This window comes from Theobroma cacao, chromosome 7 (genome assembly GCF_053813885.1).
Source record: "Theobroma cacao isolate CCN51 chromosome 7, ASM5381388v1, whole genome shotgun sequence".
Taxonomy (NCBI): domain Eukaryota; kingdom Viridiplantae; phylum Streptophyta; class Magnoliopsida; order Malvales; family Malvaceae; genus Theobroma; species Theobroma cacao.
In genome coordinates this window covers 7,332,404-7,347,980 of record NC_142645.1, presented here as the reverse complement: position 1 = coordinate 7,347,980, position 15,577 = coordinate 7,332,404, and the positions used below count along the sequence as shown (strand labels likewise).

The 15,577-nt window shown below is 32.2% G+C and overlaps 1 protein-coding gene and 1 pseudogene across 2 annotated transcripts; both read left to right on the top strand.

The window, feature by feature from the left end:
- The first annotated feature begins 3,325 nt into the window (after nucleotides 1-3,325).
- On the top strand, nucleotides 3,326-5,556 carry LOC108662665 (peptide-N4-(N-acetyl-beta-glucosaminyl)asparagine amidase A pseudogene; annotated as a pseudogene).
- A 5,222-nt stretch (nucleotides 5,557-10,778) lies between these two features.
- HEME1 (Uroporphyrinogen decarboxylase) lies at nucleotides 10,779-14,412 on the top strand. 2 transcript variants are annotated; one of them, XM_007021674.3, is made up of 6 exons: nucleotides 10,779-10,873; nucleotides 10,968-11,122; nucleotides 11,512-11,894; nucleotides 12,007-12,291; nucleotides 13,020-13,255; nucleotides 13,817-14,412. In XM_007021674.3, exons 1-6 carry the CDS (start codon nucleotides 10,851-10,853, stop codon nucleotides 13,983-13,985), a joined length of 1,251 nt encoding a protein of 416 aa, XP_007021736.3. In that variant the 5' UTR covers nucleotides 10,779-10,850; the 3' UTR covers nucleotides 13,986-14,412. The 2 variants fall into 2 exon arrangements, with proteins under 2 accessions (XP_007021736.3, XP_017980720.2); XM_018125231.2 differs by having other exon boundaries at nucleotides 10,780-10,890.
- The last annotated feature ends 1,165 nt before the right edge of the window (nucleotides 14,413-15,577 follow it).

Sequence of the window (15,577 nt, the reverse complement as noted above, 5' to 3'; positions counted from 1 at the left end):
TCGTTAATCAATTATTAATATTTTTGTCAACTTACGATGTGACAAAAGTAAAAAATAATTTTATTTTCAATTAATTTTTAAAATTATTATTATATAATTTTATTTTTTTATTAATAAAAAAAACTCCCCACCTGCGGAGCACCAATGCTCCTTTTGGGAGCCCAATCAATATTCCCTATGCTCCCCTACGCACTCCATTTTCGGGAAGATCGATGCTTTTTTTTATTATTTTTTTAAATTAATAAAAAAATAATATTTTAATTTTTTTATAATTTTCTTTAATGATAATTATATTATTAGAACAGAGTGTTTATTTTAAAAATCAATAAATTTTCATGTAATTTCTATCAAAATTCAAAAATAAGAGTATTTTATCCCATTATCTATCATAAGCTGTTATAAAATTCTATCAACAGTGCCAAAGAAATCTTTACTGTCAATAAAAAAGCTTTTATTTGATCTAGGTGAAGTGTTTTTTTTTTTTTTGGTAAAATACAATTACACCTTTAAATTTTAATCATAATTTTGCACAGGTCTATTAGGTTTCAAAATATACAATCCGTCTTAAAAGAATATTTTTCACTGAATATATAAGTTTAATGGTTAATATTTTCGCTAATTTAATGACATGATAATATTTTTAAAATAATTTATGTTTTATTAATTTTAAAAATTACTTTTATATAAATTATAATTTTTTATTATTAAAAATTTTTCTCTTTTGAAAAAAAAACCCCTCAATCCGATTTGTGACTACTAATATCAGTAAAATGGAGATTTTCAAAACATGAAAATTTCAACATAATATTATTTATATTATCAAAATTCATAACATCAAAGAGTAATTCCAATTTCGTTATCTTTAAAATGAAATTAAAACAAAGAAAAATAAAATTCAATGTTATATATTTTTCTTGAAAAAGAAAAACAGATTCCTTTTTATTAGATTTAAATATTTTTTAATACACGTTATAATATTCATTTATAAAAATTATAAAATTCATATCTATAATAAATAGTAATATATTATATATACTGTATTGAAAAGTCAGAAAAGATGTTAAAGAGGTATGTCTACTTTGACAACAGATTGTATGGCCCTGTTTTATCCAAATGTCCGACGTGGTAAGATCACAGCCATCAACTCAACTTACTATAGCTAAATCAAACTATCGACGTCTTTTCAAAGATCAGAAAACAAAGCTGAAAAAAACAGAGAACTTCCACCCAAACTCCAAAACTCTCTCCCCTTATTCTCCTCTAAGAGAAAAAAATGAGCTTTTTTTTATTTTTTGGGTACTTAATATGAAATCATTTAATTATCAAGATATTCGAATTTTATTAAAATATATATAAAATTATAAAATACTATGAAAAACTGATAGTGACAGATTCAGGATTTTGTACAAGGGTAGCTAAAAAACAATCATACAAAGTTATGAATCGAATCAATTATTCAATTCGAAGAAAAAATTAATCACTTTTAAAATAAAATAAAATTATAATATAAAATTTTATTTACAGTTTGAATATAAGTTTTCAAATTAATCAATATAAATAAACATAAAATAGAAAAAAAAATTAAAATTATATTTTCACTTTAAGTATAAAAAGTTGCGCTGAACTTGCTTTAATACTTTCAAATGCATAGAAAATTAAATCTGTGTTAATGATTCTGACAATCACTTTATACTTATTTAAAGATTATTGAAATTTTTTAAATATTTTAATCACATTTTTATTCAATTTTTTATATTAACGTATGATGTATTGCATATGTGTTTAAATCGAATCAATAGATTATACGAAAATCAAAGTAAAAAAATTATACTCTATAAGCAGTTAAGCAATACATCTTTTACTTTATAGGATTATAATATATTATATACAATAATACAAAATATTTTTGTAATATTACGCTAAAAAAATAAAAAGTTTTTAGGAAAAGTACATATTACATAAATACTCAAATTGAATTAACAGATTGTAAGAAAACTCAAAATAAAAAATTATACTGTTTAGACAGTTATACTCTTTAAGCAATTAAGTAATGGAAAAAAGAAAAATAATTTCAAAATTTAGATTTACTCTATAAGAAAAATGGGTTTACTCAAGGAAAAAAGAAAAATAATTTTAAATTTAGACAGTTAAGAAATGTATCTTTTACTCTATAAGAAAATTTAAATTTACTCTACGAGGGAAAAATTATAATAACTTTAAAATTTGAAGAAATGCATTTTTTACTCTCTAAGAAAATTTAAATTTACTCTACGAGGAAAAAAGAAAAATAATTTTAAAATATAAGCCTAGAAGACATTGAACCAGGCCACCAAAATTTAATTTAAATGAGTTACCACTATGCCAAGCCAAATCATTTGATTTAAATAAGGGTGGTAAATTTATATATTTGCAATTTTATACCCGTAAAAATAAAATTAAAATTAAAAACTAAGCAAAACTTAATAGTAAAGAACCAAACTCGTTAAATACCTGTTTACACAAGGTAAATTTTTTTTTATTTTGATACCCCTTAAAAACCTATTTAATAATATATTGTCAATATTTATTAAAATAAGTAGTTGACAAAATTGGCAAAGGCTTGGAGTGTTTCTTATCTTCTTATAAGTTTAAGATAAGTTTATCTTAAGGTAAGGAAGATAAAGGTTCATATCTCCCTAAATTTAAAATTTTTATAATATTATATATAATCAAGTTTAGGATAACTTAAAAGTGATATCCGAATTTATATAAGGTTTTAAAAGCTTTAGATACCTGAAACCTACCTAACGCAGAATCTTAGATATCCCCGAATTCATATCAAGTTTTAAAAACCTTACCTTAATTCACCCCATAACTAAATATAAGATACCTTCATTTTATGTTATCGGGGTTGCAAATTTACGAATACTCGTATAACAATAACCCATTTACTATATATTTAAACATCAATTTTTAAAGGTTTTGCTTTAATTTTCTTTTTTTTCTTTTACTGCATAAACTTAAAACTGATAAGCAAATTTACTTTAATTGATTTATTTTATGACTTCAGCTTCTTGTTATCTAGCTTTCATATACCAAATACTACCTATTCTATTCTTGCATGCAATGCTTTATTCATTATGGTAAGTAGAATCTTAAGAGGTCAAAATCATGTGTACAAGTCCTTGGGCAAAGGCTGCAGCTCAATTGGGCAGGGAACACTTATCCTCCATCCTTTTCTAATTTCCAAGGGCAGTGTCATTTGAGAAAAATAATAATAATATACAAACAATTCTTTTAAAAGAAATTCAAATTTAACTCAGCAAATTTATTAGTGGTAGTCTGATTTTCAAAAAAGTAGTACTACCCTTCAAAGCAACGACCTCTCTATTCCCTACCAAGCACCTTCCATGTCTTCCTCTTGCTGCTCTTTGCTCTTCTTTCTAACCCTTTTATTTCTCCAGCCTCTCTTCAGCCAAGCCAATCTCCACAAATCCAACACCCTCCTCAAATCATCCCTTCTCTCCCAACCATCAACCAATGAAACCATCCCACCAACTCTCTTTTTTGAAGTCACCAAACCCATCAGAGTCCCAAACGCCAAGCCCTGTTCCCTCACTATTCTGCAACATGACTTTGGCTACACTTATGGTAAACCTCCTGTCGTTACAAACTACGCCTTTCCATCTGATTGCCCACATCAGGAATTTTCCAAGATTGTCCTGGAATGGAATGCCACATGTAAAGGGAGGCAATTTGACAGGATTTTTGGAGTTTGGTTGTCTGGGGTGGAGCTACTGAGGAGCTGCACAGCTGAGCCTAGAGCTACTGGGATTGTCTGGAGTGTCCAAAAGGATATCACAAGGTATACCTCATTGCTTTTAATGAACAAGACTCAAACTTTTTCTGTTTATATGGGAAATCTTGTTGACAAGACTTATACTGGTGTTTACCATGTCAATGTAACCCTATATTTTTACCCTTCTGTTGAAAAAATGAATCGTTTTGAGGAAAGAGCAGAAATTTTAGAATCTGGGGTTGGTTCTAAGGCTGATTTGATCATACCCTTTTCGCGGGATTTGCCATTGAAAGATGGGTTGTGGTATGAGATTGAGAATGCTACTGATATTAAAGTGAAGGACTTTGAAATTCCTCAGAATGTTTATCGGGCTGTGTTGGAGGTATATGTGTCTTTTCATGAGAATGATGAGGTTTGGTATGGAAATCCTCCGAACGATTATATTGCTGCAAATAATCTTACAAATTTGGCAGGGAACGGACCTTTTAGGGAAGTTGTAGTTAGTTTGGATGGTGAAGTGGTTGGTGCTGTTTGGCCTTTTACCGTGGTGTATACAGGTGGAATTAATCCTCTCTTGTGGAGACCCATTAGCGGTGTTGGTTCATTTAATCTCCCTACTTATGATATTGAAATTACCCCATTTTTGGGGAATTTATTGGATGGGAAAACCCATAAACTGGGTTTTAGTGTTACAAATGCTTTGAATGTGTGGTATATTGATGCTAATTTGCATCTATGGTTGGATAGTAAGAGCACTAAGACTGAAGGGAAGCTTTTGCAGCATGACATTGTTCCTCTCGGTGTTTCATCTGTGTCAGATTTCAAGGGTTTAAATGGAACATTCATTACAAATACAACCAGGTTCATATCCTCGACTGGATGGGTCAAGTCCTCTTATGGTACAGTCACAACCAAATCTATTCAAGATTTAAGTTATAGTAACTCAATGGTGATGGCCAAGGATGGAGATGCGCAGATCGTGCATCAGATGATCCATTTTAATGACAGTATTTATGCAAAGATGCCAGACTCTGATGCTAAATCAAAGAAATCACTCAAGAGGTTTCTTTTATACTTTTCCTCCGACTATCTCGATCAAGGAAATGGAACTTCATTGTCTGTAGCAAATTTCACATTGGGATTTAATGAGGAGAAGTTTAAAGATGCTAATGCCAGGTTGCCTAGTAGTTCACTCAGGAATTTGCAGAATGGACAGGGTATTATGGTTGTAAAGGATAACTTGGTTGTTAGTGGAGTGGGAAATACCCAACAAACATACAATTATGATAGCAGTAACTTTTGCTATTCCAGGAACATAAGCAGCTCAAACTACACCATTCTTTACGATGAAGTGGGAAAGACATGCAACAAAAGAGCAAAATTTCATGTTGGATTTGGCCTCAGCAGAAGGTGGCCTTTTCCAGCGCTAAGAGCTTTTTTACCATCTCGTGTAATTGATCCAAATTGAAATAGTAATTTGACTCATTGCTTTTGAGCTGCTTTATGTGGAGTTCTCCAATTAGATCTTCCTAGATTCGCACATGTGGATGCTCCCAATTTGTAAATACTCTTGTACCCTTTCTCTTTTCACTTTCTGTAGTTGAACGAACTCAAGTGTTTCTTTTAACTTGACTTTGGTTAGACTCTTTGTCCTAAAACTAAGCTGTTGTAACCTATTTCTTGGCATGCACTGCAGATTAGTTTATAAAGAGACATGTGGGGCATTTTCCCCACTATGGCTTGTGCTCCGAAGAGCCAAGAAAACATCTTTAATGAAATGACATATCATTTGCCTTTCAAAAAAAAAAAGTTTATGAAGAGACTGGTAGGATAAATTGTTGCGTTCTATAAAGTAGAATTTTGCAACTGAATACCCTTTTCTATCATGATTTAAGCTCTAAGTATATTCAGAGACTGCTGATGTATTATACTTCCATCCTTTGACTTTACAGAATGTTTAAAATAGTATCTGAATTAAGGGCTTCAAGAATAATCTAGTTGAAGTGAAATTTTTGATCATTCACCTTTGCCAATGCAATAATCTAGCTTGTGCTAGATTAAGATATATGCGGCACTTCTTGTGCAAGTGCATGATCTATGTAAAATGATGGAAAGGTCATTTTTCTAGCATAGCCAAAAAACTTTGTGCCGTGTTTCCTTTTTCTCGTCACTATTCTTTGTCAACAATAATATCTTTCCTTTAGATTGTACACATTGATGTTGCTTGTTCCTCATTTGCTCATGCATATTCTTGGGTCTTCAATCCAAAGTTCAATATTAAACTCTGACATTTTGCTTCAATTGATTAACTCTATGCATTGTCATGGACTGTAAATAGTAGTTTGTATTCCAGGCTAGTGACTACATCCCATAATTTGATCAGATATTTGAAGAAAAGCAGTTTCAATCATATGGATTCTTCATTTTCTTGTTGATATATGCTTGCTGCATAAACTTGAAAATATGCATGGTTTGTGCTGGTGGTAAGATGACTGCAATTAAATATGGGTACTTTACATAAACTAGAAGAGGCCTATGAACCTTTGACCACCAGTTGATCTCTGTGGTCTTGGGATGAAAGGAAAGTGCCATAATATTATCTATCATAAGCTGTTATGAAATTCCATGAACAGTGCCAAAGAAGTCTTTACTGTCATTATAAAAGCTTTATTTGCTGTAGGTGAAGTGTTTCCTTTTTTTATCTATTCAAGGAAGAAAGATCGGAATCATGCTCTGTCTCTTTGAGCGAGAAATTATATGCAAATTACTGAACCAAGTGTTCGAGTGCAGGTCCAACTCATCCTTATCAATCGGTGTTTCACTCTACAGAAAAGAGTTAACAAGTGTTCTCTTGGGCTTCTTTTTTGGGATAAATTGAGATTTCTAATTTGATTTTTGGACTTCTAATTTTAAAGTGGCATGAGTGATGATTAGTGAACTCTGAAAAAAACCAGTAAAACTAAAACTGTACTTCAGGTCTACCAGAGAAGAAATTAACATACAAGTGCTCAGGAAGGACCGAATTGATGATGAAAAGGGAAGAATGGGAAATATTTTGTTAAAAATGGCTAGCTTTAAAGATATAGGCAAATAAGCAATATTTTCTGGAAATTGGGGCAAATAATTGGAGCGCAATTACCCTCAAATTTTATACTTTTGATAAACAAAATTGGTAAAGAGTAATTAGGAAAGTCAATTCTCTTCTCATCACTGGTATGTGCTCCTATTATTCTTCTGTAATTTGTATATTGAATTGCATTTGTTCAATTTAGTACCATTAATTATGTAATTATTTGAGATTCCTAATATGGGTATATATGGAGATTATCAAAACATGACAATATTAACATAATATTATTATATTATGAAAATCTATAACATTAAACAGCAATTAGATTTTATTATTTTTAACATAAAATTAAAAAAAGAAAAGAAAAATGAAATTCGATGCTATATTTTAAAAAAAAAGGTTCCTTTTTATTATTTTTAAATTTTTAATACACATTTAATTATTATTCACATTATAATATTTAAGGTTAAATACATTAACACTCTTAAGTTTTAACCATAATTCCTCGCGAGTTCATCAGTTTTCGAAATTTACAATCAATCCAAAAAAAATATCTTCCATTAGATACATAAGTTTGTCGTTAGTAAACCGTTAATGTTCTATTAATTTAATAATGTGACAATACTGAAAAAATAATTTTACTCTTCATTTATTTTAAAAATTACCAAATTATAATTTTTCAAAAAAAAAATCTACCTTACCTCTCATCGGCTGGCCACCTCGCAGTCGGCCATTTCGCAACTAGACAGATCAAGGTGCTCCCTAGGGAGCATCGAGGAGAACCAGATTGGCAATCCCCAGATCTGGTGCTTCTTAGGGGAGATCCAATCGGATCTAGCATTCCATAGTTAGATTCTGCCATGGGATGGCCAACTGAGTAAGAGAGCATGGTCGACCAAGTAAAGGAACGTAGCCGACCAGCTTGAAAGAAAAAAAAAGAGTAAAAAAAAAAAAAATATTTTAGACATTTCACATTTAAATATTAATGCCGTTTACATATTTAGGACAGAATATTTACTTTGAAAACTAATGAACATATAATTATAATAAAAAATTACGAAAATCAGTGTATTTTATTTTAATATTTATTTTTAAAAATTAAAAAAATTCATATTTTTATCAATTAAACATCGAAATGAGTTATGAGAGTAATTCTTATTTTATTTCATTTCATTAATCAAATTATATATAATAATTATTTTATTTTATTCATATTTTATTTTTCTAAAACAATTATTTCAATTTTTTTTTTTTAATTTCGTGAATCAAAAGGATCATTTCCAAATTTTTCTCTATATCGTGAAGCCTTTTCTAAGTTGATGGAACTTGCTTAAATTTCCCGACGATACTGGTGAAGGTGGTCTTTGCTCCATATTTGAAATAAGACACCACCGTGACCGTGCCAGCAAATAAAGCAGTGCTCTCTAAGAAACTAGAAATAACACCCATCTTACCGACGGTGTTTAACATCGCAGCAAACTTGTTTTTCGTTTCCATCACTCCTTCCACTCGGGAATAGTTTACTCACATTTCGTGCAGCACCAGTTTTTTTTTTTTTTAAGCATTAGTTTTTTTTCGTGCACCACCATTCTCAAATAAGTGTCAGAAGCATTATCTCTATGTTTCATAACACACCATAAGTAACAAGAAGAGACATTACAATACTTAAATAAATAATATTTGATATATTTGAAATACTATTGGATGGAGGAGCATTGTGAGTACTTGTTATTATTACAAAAATAATAACAAATGAATAGATAAATAATTTTAATAATAAACTAAAATATACACAAACATAAATAAAGTACTTGTCTTCCTAAATCCATTTGTCCAAAAATAGTTAATCCATCGTAAATATTTCAATAATAAAAAAAAAATAGTTAGTCCATCAGAAAGATTTCAGTAATCACTTTGTCATCAATAAGTATTAACCCACACAACTTTAGTTAACCTAAATTATTATAAACAGTGTAAAAACCTACAAGTCCATATACCACCATCACCAAAGCCACCACCATTCCCACCACCATTACTGCCATTGTGGCCCTTTTACTTCTTGTTACTACTACCGTTGCGTGTTGCTGCTGGAGATGCAAGAATCGCTTTCACAACAGATGCCATCCTACCTTTCGTAACAAGTGCCGACCTGGCTTTCACTATCAACGTGTCAAGCTTGGAAATACCATTTCCTAATTTTTCTCTATGTTGTGAAGCCTTTCCTGAGTTGATGGAACTTGCTATAATTTACCGACGACCTTAGTGAGGTTGGCCTTTACTCTGTGTTTGAAACAAAGACACCACTGTGCCAGCAAACAACATTTCTCTTTAAGAAACCAAAAATAACACCTATCTTACTCATTGTGTTTAACATCGCAGTAGACTTGTTTTTCGTTTCCATTGCTCCTTCCACACAGCAATAGTTAACTCATATTCGTGTTGCACCAGTTTGTTTTCTCATGCGACACCATTTTTTTTTTGCACCACCGTTCTCAAATAAGTGTCAAAAGTGTTATCTTTACGTTCTATTACCAGAAAGTACGACACACAGTAAGTAATAAGAAGTATAACAATACTTAAATAAATAATATTTGAGTTATTTGAAATACTTCTAAAAAAATAAAGAGTGTTGTGAGTACTTTCTTTCGAATTGAGTCATTCTTTTCATTTTCTTTTGGATTCTTACTTTTCTTCTTTCTTCTTTAGTAAACTTATATCCCAAACTAAACTTTTCTTCATTCTTGATTAGAATTAAAAGTTTTTCTAATTCCTTGCAAATTCTTTCTTAACCCAAACCGAGCATGGCACTGTTTTCCCACTTAACTTCCATGTTAGCTGCCTTTAACAAATTTAGAGTTGGTATAACTGTTACTCTTCCACATAAATAGCATTAACAAATTCAAAAGACCTAAAATAGCATCTAAAGACTTTTTCTACTGTCTCTGTATAAGGAGCAGATGAGGATTGAATGACTAGTATATCTTTCTCTGCACAAATGCTCACTAATTAATTCTCAATTATGAATTTAAGTTTATGATACAAGGAAAATAGTATAACTCCTGTCATGTGAATCCATGGATGTCGTAGTAAACAATTATAAAGTGCGGCAATGTCCATGACTTGAAATTAGATATTAAAAGTGTAGGGGTCAATTTTCATCAATATTTTAATATCGCCTATCACCGACCATCTGATCACATCAATCGCTCTTTTAATCATGTAATTAGTTCTCATATAAGACATATCAATTAAGTTATTGCTACAAGAAATAATAATAAACGAATAGACAAATAGTTTTAATAATAAACTAAGATATAAAAAAAATCTAAAGTTGTACAAATAATACACAAACATAAATAATGTTCTTGTAATTCATAAATCTATTTGTACAGAAATACTTAATTCATCATAAACATTTTAATAATCACAAAAATAATTAGTCCATAGTAAACATTTTAGTAATCACTTTGTCATCACTAAGTATGAGTAAAACTTGTCATACAAGCGATCTAACTTGTTGTTTAAGCGATCTCTTCTCAGTTGCACCATCCATGTGCTAATTATGATTGATTCAAGCCATTTCTATGTTACACAAGAGGCCATGGGAAGTGCAAAGTCGACATATCTATGGAGAGGCCAATATGGTAGGGAATCATATGGCTAAGGAGGACTTTTCTTGAGAAAAACTTTGCAGTGTATAATAATCCACCAGTTAATTTGAGACAGTTAATTGACAAATGATGCAGGGGATTTGTTTAATAAAATCTTTTTTTTTTAAAAAGCAAAATAAAAAAAATAAACAGCGTCTACTTTGACAACAGATTGTAGGGCCCCGTTTTATCCAAATTTCCAACGTGGCAAGATCACAACCATCCGTTTAGCTTACCATAGCCAAGTCAAACCATCGACTTCTTTACAAGGATAAGAAAACAGAGCCAAAAAACAGAGAACTTCCGCCCAGACTCCAAAACTCTCTCCCCAGATTCTCCTCTAAAAGGAAAAATGAGCTTCTTTTCACTAGCAAGGTCGAAATCCCATTTCAGTAAGGAAAAAAAAGGTTTAGACTTTGATTTGTTTAAGGGTTTTTCTTTAATCTTCTTCTTTTTTTTTTTAATGTAGTGCTTGCAGTTCCTTGGGAGTTAAATCCTTAAGCTTGACAGTGCAGTTGGGTTTTCACTCTAATGAAAATAATGGCTTCCCTGGAGCTTTTCTCTCATCTCCTAAAAAGACAAAAATTAAGAAGTTTTCTATAGCTTGCTCTTCTTCTATTGCTGGTAAAGTTCACTTCTTCATCTCTTTGATTTTTTTTTTTGTTTTATATTTGGTTTTGGCTGTAAAGTTTGCCTCGAATGTTAATATCCAATTGTATTATGATGAGGTTTTACAATTTTTGATGTTTTGAAGAGATGATAATATGATGAATGGTGTTAATTGTAAAAGCTGTGAACTTACATGGCATTGTGGAACCAAGATGGGTATTTTGTCAATTTGGGATTCTTTTGTGTAATCTGTACAAATTTGACCTTTATTTACCTTGCTAGTGTGATATGCATTTTTGTAATGATGTTGGTATGCCAGTGATGGCAAGAACATTTCTGTGTTTGGACTTTAGAGTTACGTTCAACTTCCTTATGCTCTTTATCTCTGTTCATCTTTTATTTAGATCCATTGTTGGTTAAGGCCGCGAGAGGAGAACCTGTAAGTCGGCCTCCGGCATGGATGATGCGGCAGGCAGGAAGGTATATGGCTGTTTACAGAAAGCTTGCAGAGAAACACCAATCCTTCAGACGGAGGTCGGAGACAACTGACCTCATTGTGGAAATCTCTTTGCAGCCTTGGGAAGCTTTCCGCCCTGATGGAGTGATAATTTTCTCTGATATACTTACTCCACTACCTGCATTTGGTGTCCCATTTGACATTGAAGATGTAAGGGGTCCTGTTATTCAGTCACCAATTCGTTCTGATGATGGCTTGAAGTCATTGCATCCAATTGACTTGGAGAAACTACATTTTGTTGGGGAATCCCTTAAGATTCTGCGCCAGGAGGTGATTCTCCTTTTTCATTGCATGATTAAGATAAGGTTGTGATTACTAATTTTCTACAAATTTTATAATTTCCAAATTTCCATTAGTTTTAATATAAGTTCTTTTTATGTAGGTTGGAGGTCATGCTGCAGTGCTGGGTTTTGTTGGAGCACCTTGGACAATAGCCACATATATAGTAGAGGGAGGTACAACACGCACTTATACAACCATAAAGAGTATGTGCCACACAGCTCCAAATTTATTGAGGACTCTTCTTTCTCATTTAACAAAGACAATATCTGAATACATTATTTACCAAGTGGAGTCTGGAGCACATTGCATACAAATTTTTGATTCATGGGGTGGACAACTACCACCTGATATGTGGGAGCAATGGTCAAAGCCTTATATAACAGAGGTAATTTGGAGCTTAGTTGATTTTGGATAAAGCATCTTTATGTTGACTTACCAAATCATTCTCACCTCATTGCTTAGAAATTTCATAGCTCATTATTTTTGTCATAAAAGTAATGAAATATGCATGGAATGAGTGGAAAAGTTCTCTCTTATATTGCCTTGACTATTAGTTCTATTGTTAATATCACTTAAGTGGCTATGCAAAAATTTATGATACTTCAGGCTAGATTGCTGTTTCTACTTCTTACTTTTTGCTTCCTTAAAAAGTGCTATAAAGTGATAGAAAATTGTAATAACAAAATCATTTTTCTTTAAAAATGAGCGAATGATTAAAATGTAACACCAATTCAAGTAATTGTTCGATATGAAAGTGCAGTCATGCACTTTTTTCATCCATGAAGTTAAAATTAAACTTTAATTTTTCAAAAGATTGTTTGCTTTGAACCTAGAAATATGTTTCGCTTTTTTCCCTAGCAAAAGTAACAATCAGATAGGAGCATAGGAGCATGAGTTTTGAAAATTCATTTATTGTAAGGGAAGAGCCCTACTTTTTAATAAATATATAAATAAAGAGGAGACAGAGACATTAGACAATACTCTCTTCCATTACTAGTTACTACATGCAACCAAATCTTGTTCAGTGGTTTGAGAAAATTTGCCCCAGATAACATGTTTTTATACCTTTTAATTTTACCCTTGTAGTCATCTATTGGGTTCCTGAAATTGCAGATTGTGAGTTTAGTACGGAGTAAATGCCCTAACACACCACTTGTTCTCTACATTAATGGAAATGGTGGCCTCCTTGAGCGCATGAAAGGAACAGGGGTTGATGTGATTGGACTTGACTGGACAGTGGATATGGCTGATGGAAGGAAGCGTTTGGGCAGTGATATCAGTGTGCAGGGAAATGTCGACCCTGCTTATTTGTTTTCTCCACTTCCTGCAGTGACAGAGGAAATTCAAAGGTTTGTCATGTCAATCGAACTTTGCGTTTGAATCTTGCCAGCTTGTATCTATATTTGAATCTTGATTCTTGTTTTGTTGCTAATATTTTATGGGCACACACACAAAATCCACTTTATTAATGAAAGACGGTTCAGTAGATCTATGGTCATGGCAAGTGTAAGGAGGGGGTCCTTACGTCTTGTAGTGGCAGTTGAAATTGTCTTCCCAGTAGCCCCAACCATCCACCAATAAATGAAGGGGAAAGTGACTCATAATGAATGTCTTGTTCAATTTAAATTTTATTGATTTTATTCTTGCAAAAGTAATGTACCTAATTTAAGGACTAAATGTATTATCCTGTGTGTCTGACCTTACTTCCACAACTATTGACTTGTGGAATATTTATCAATATGTATGTTGGTATATTCAAAGGCACTAGAATTGCCAGTGTAAGAAAATCAGTCACATAGATTCAGATGTGTAAGCTTTTGAATCTTGATTTTATGTTTCTGAGTTAAATATAACTTAAAATAAGCTTCTGATTGATCCAGTAGTTTAAACTAGTACAATCTATTTTTCAGGGTTGTTAAGTGTGCAGGACCACGTGGCCACATTCTCAATTTGGGTCATGGCGTTTTAGTCGGGACACCTGAAGAAGCTGTTGCACATTTTTTTGAAGTCACAAAAAGCTTGAAGTATGACAGTTCATTTCAAAATCATGCCGTGGAGGAATCTAAATTGGTAGTTTGAGAACATTAGGGTTAGGCAAAATCACGTAATTTTTTTCTATAAATTGGCCATTTATGGTTAAATTCACATCTTATCCGTGCATCATGATCTATTGATCTCAAATCAACTTGCATTTTTAAAGGGATGGATTAGAGCTTGGTTTTTGTACATGCTTGAGGATAAGCCAATTAGGTATATTCATTGTGCCAGTTAGTAATTGCTGGGGGATGAATCAGTATCCTGCTTTTTTGTTGTATATTTGAAGTCTATGCATACTCAAGCTTTTGTTCGAGTTTTTTGTTTTCCCCTTTTACCTGGGTGGTAGAGGATATGAGCTGCAGAGACATTCAAGAGCTTTGAAGTGACTAGTAAAAACATGTGCAAAAGGATATATGGACTATAACCAAATATTTACATCCGTAATGAATTTATTCTTTGACCTTATCAATATAGTCACTACCACTTGACCCCAGCTGTTTGAAAGATTGACTTATTCTTATTAGCTAAAGAAGTGCTACTTGACGAACTGTCACAAAGAAGATTTCTCTAATATGGTTGGCTGCCTTTAATCAGCTTGATCAGTCTAACAATCTTGTGCTAGCTTTCTATTGTTTAATCTGAGAATATGTGTATGTGTGTATGTGTTGATGGGCCTATTGCTGAAATCTCTCTTTCTATATATGCTTGAGGGATATTATTTTAATTTTTGAGATTCCATGTTTATATGCATGTGCTGTCTTTGAATTATTTATGTAATGATTGCTGAATATTGGATTTTGTTAGAGATTATTGGTTAATTATTAAACTACATTGATTTGTCTGGCCCCCTTAAAGGTTTGCATGACATAATGCATGCACTGCATAATAGGAGACAGCATTATAACAATGGAGCAAACAATTTTGTAGAACTTTGGTAAATAAACCATCAAGTTATCCCTTTTTCTTCTTCAAGAAGTTGTAAAAATCAAGGCACTGTTCCAGAGGGACTTTTGTTTATGATGAAGAGAGAAGCAATTCGCGAGCCAGCAGGATGCTATGTCTTGCTTTAAGTTTTTCTCTTCCCTTCATATCATCAACTCCTTATTTTGCAGCTAGGACGAATCTAGCCAGGTGAAGTTCTCCAATCTGTATACAAGTTTATTGATTCTTATGAACCTTGAGACCATTGGCTGTGGTTCCCTATTATTCCTTCCCTACCCATCCCCTACTTTCCCCAACCCCCTCTTCCCACCCTCCAATGCCAATAAGTAAATCCAACAAAAGAAAAGACCTAAATGCACTTCGCTTTCTAATTTGATATTTCTGTGTCTTTCTTCTGTATGCTAATTGCCCACAAGAATGCATTACCATTAAAATTATTAATGTATCTGTAAAGTAGGTGTCATTTGCGTTGCTCTTCAAATAAACAGACTAGTATTTTACTAGCAGCTGGCTGCAGATCCTGAGAAAATTTTCAATTTACTTGTAGTAGGTGACTTTTTGCTGCTGATTTTGCTTCAAAGTTGATAGACCTCCCAGAGAATGTTTGAAGCTGAGGCCCTTCCTGCAAAGGGGAAGGACTGCAGGCAGTAATGCTTGTGTTCTCTACTTTGAATTTTCTGCTTAGGAGTGTG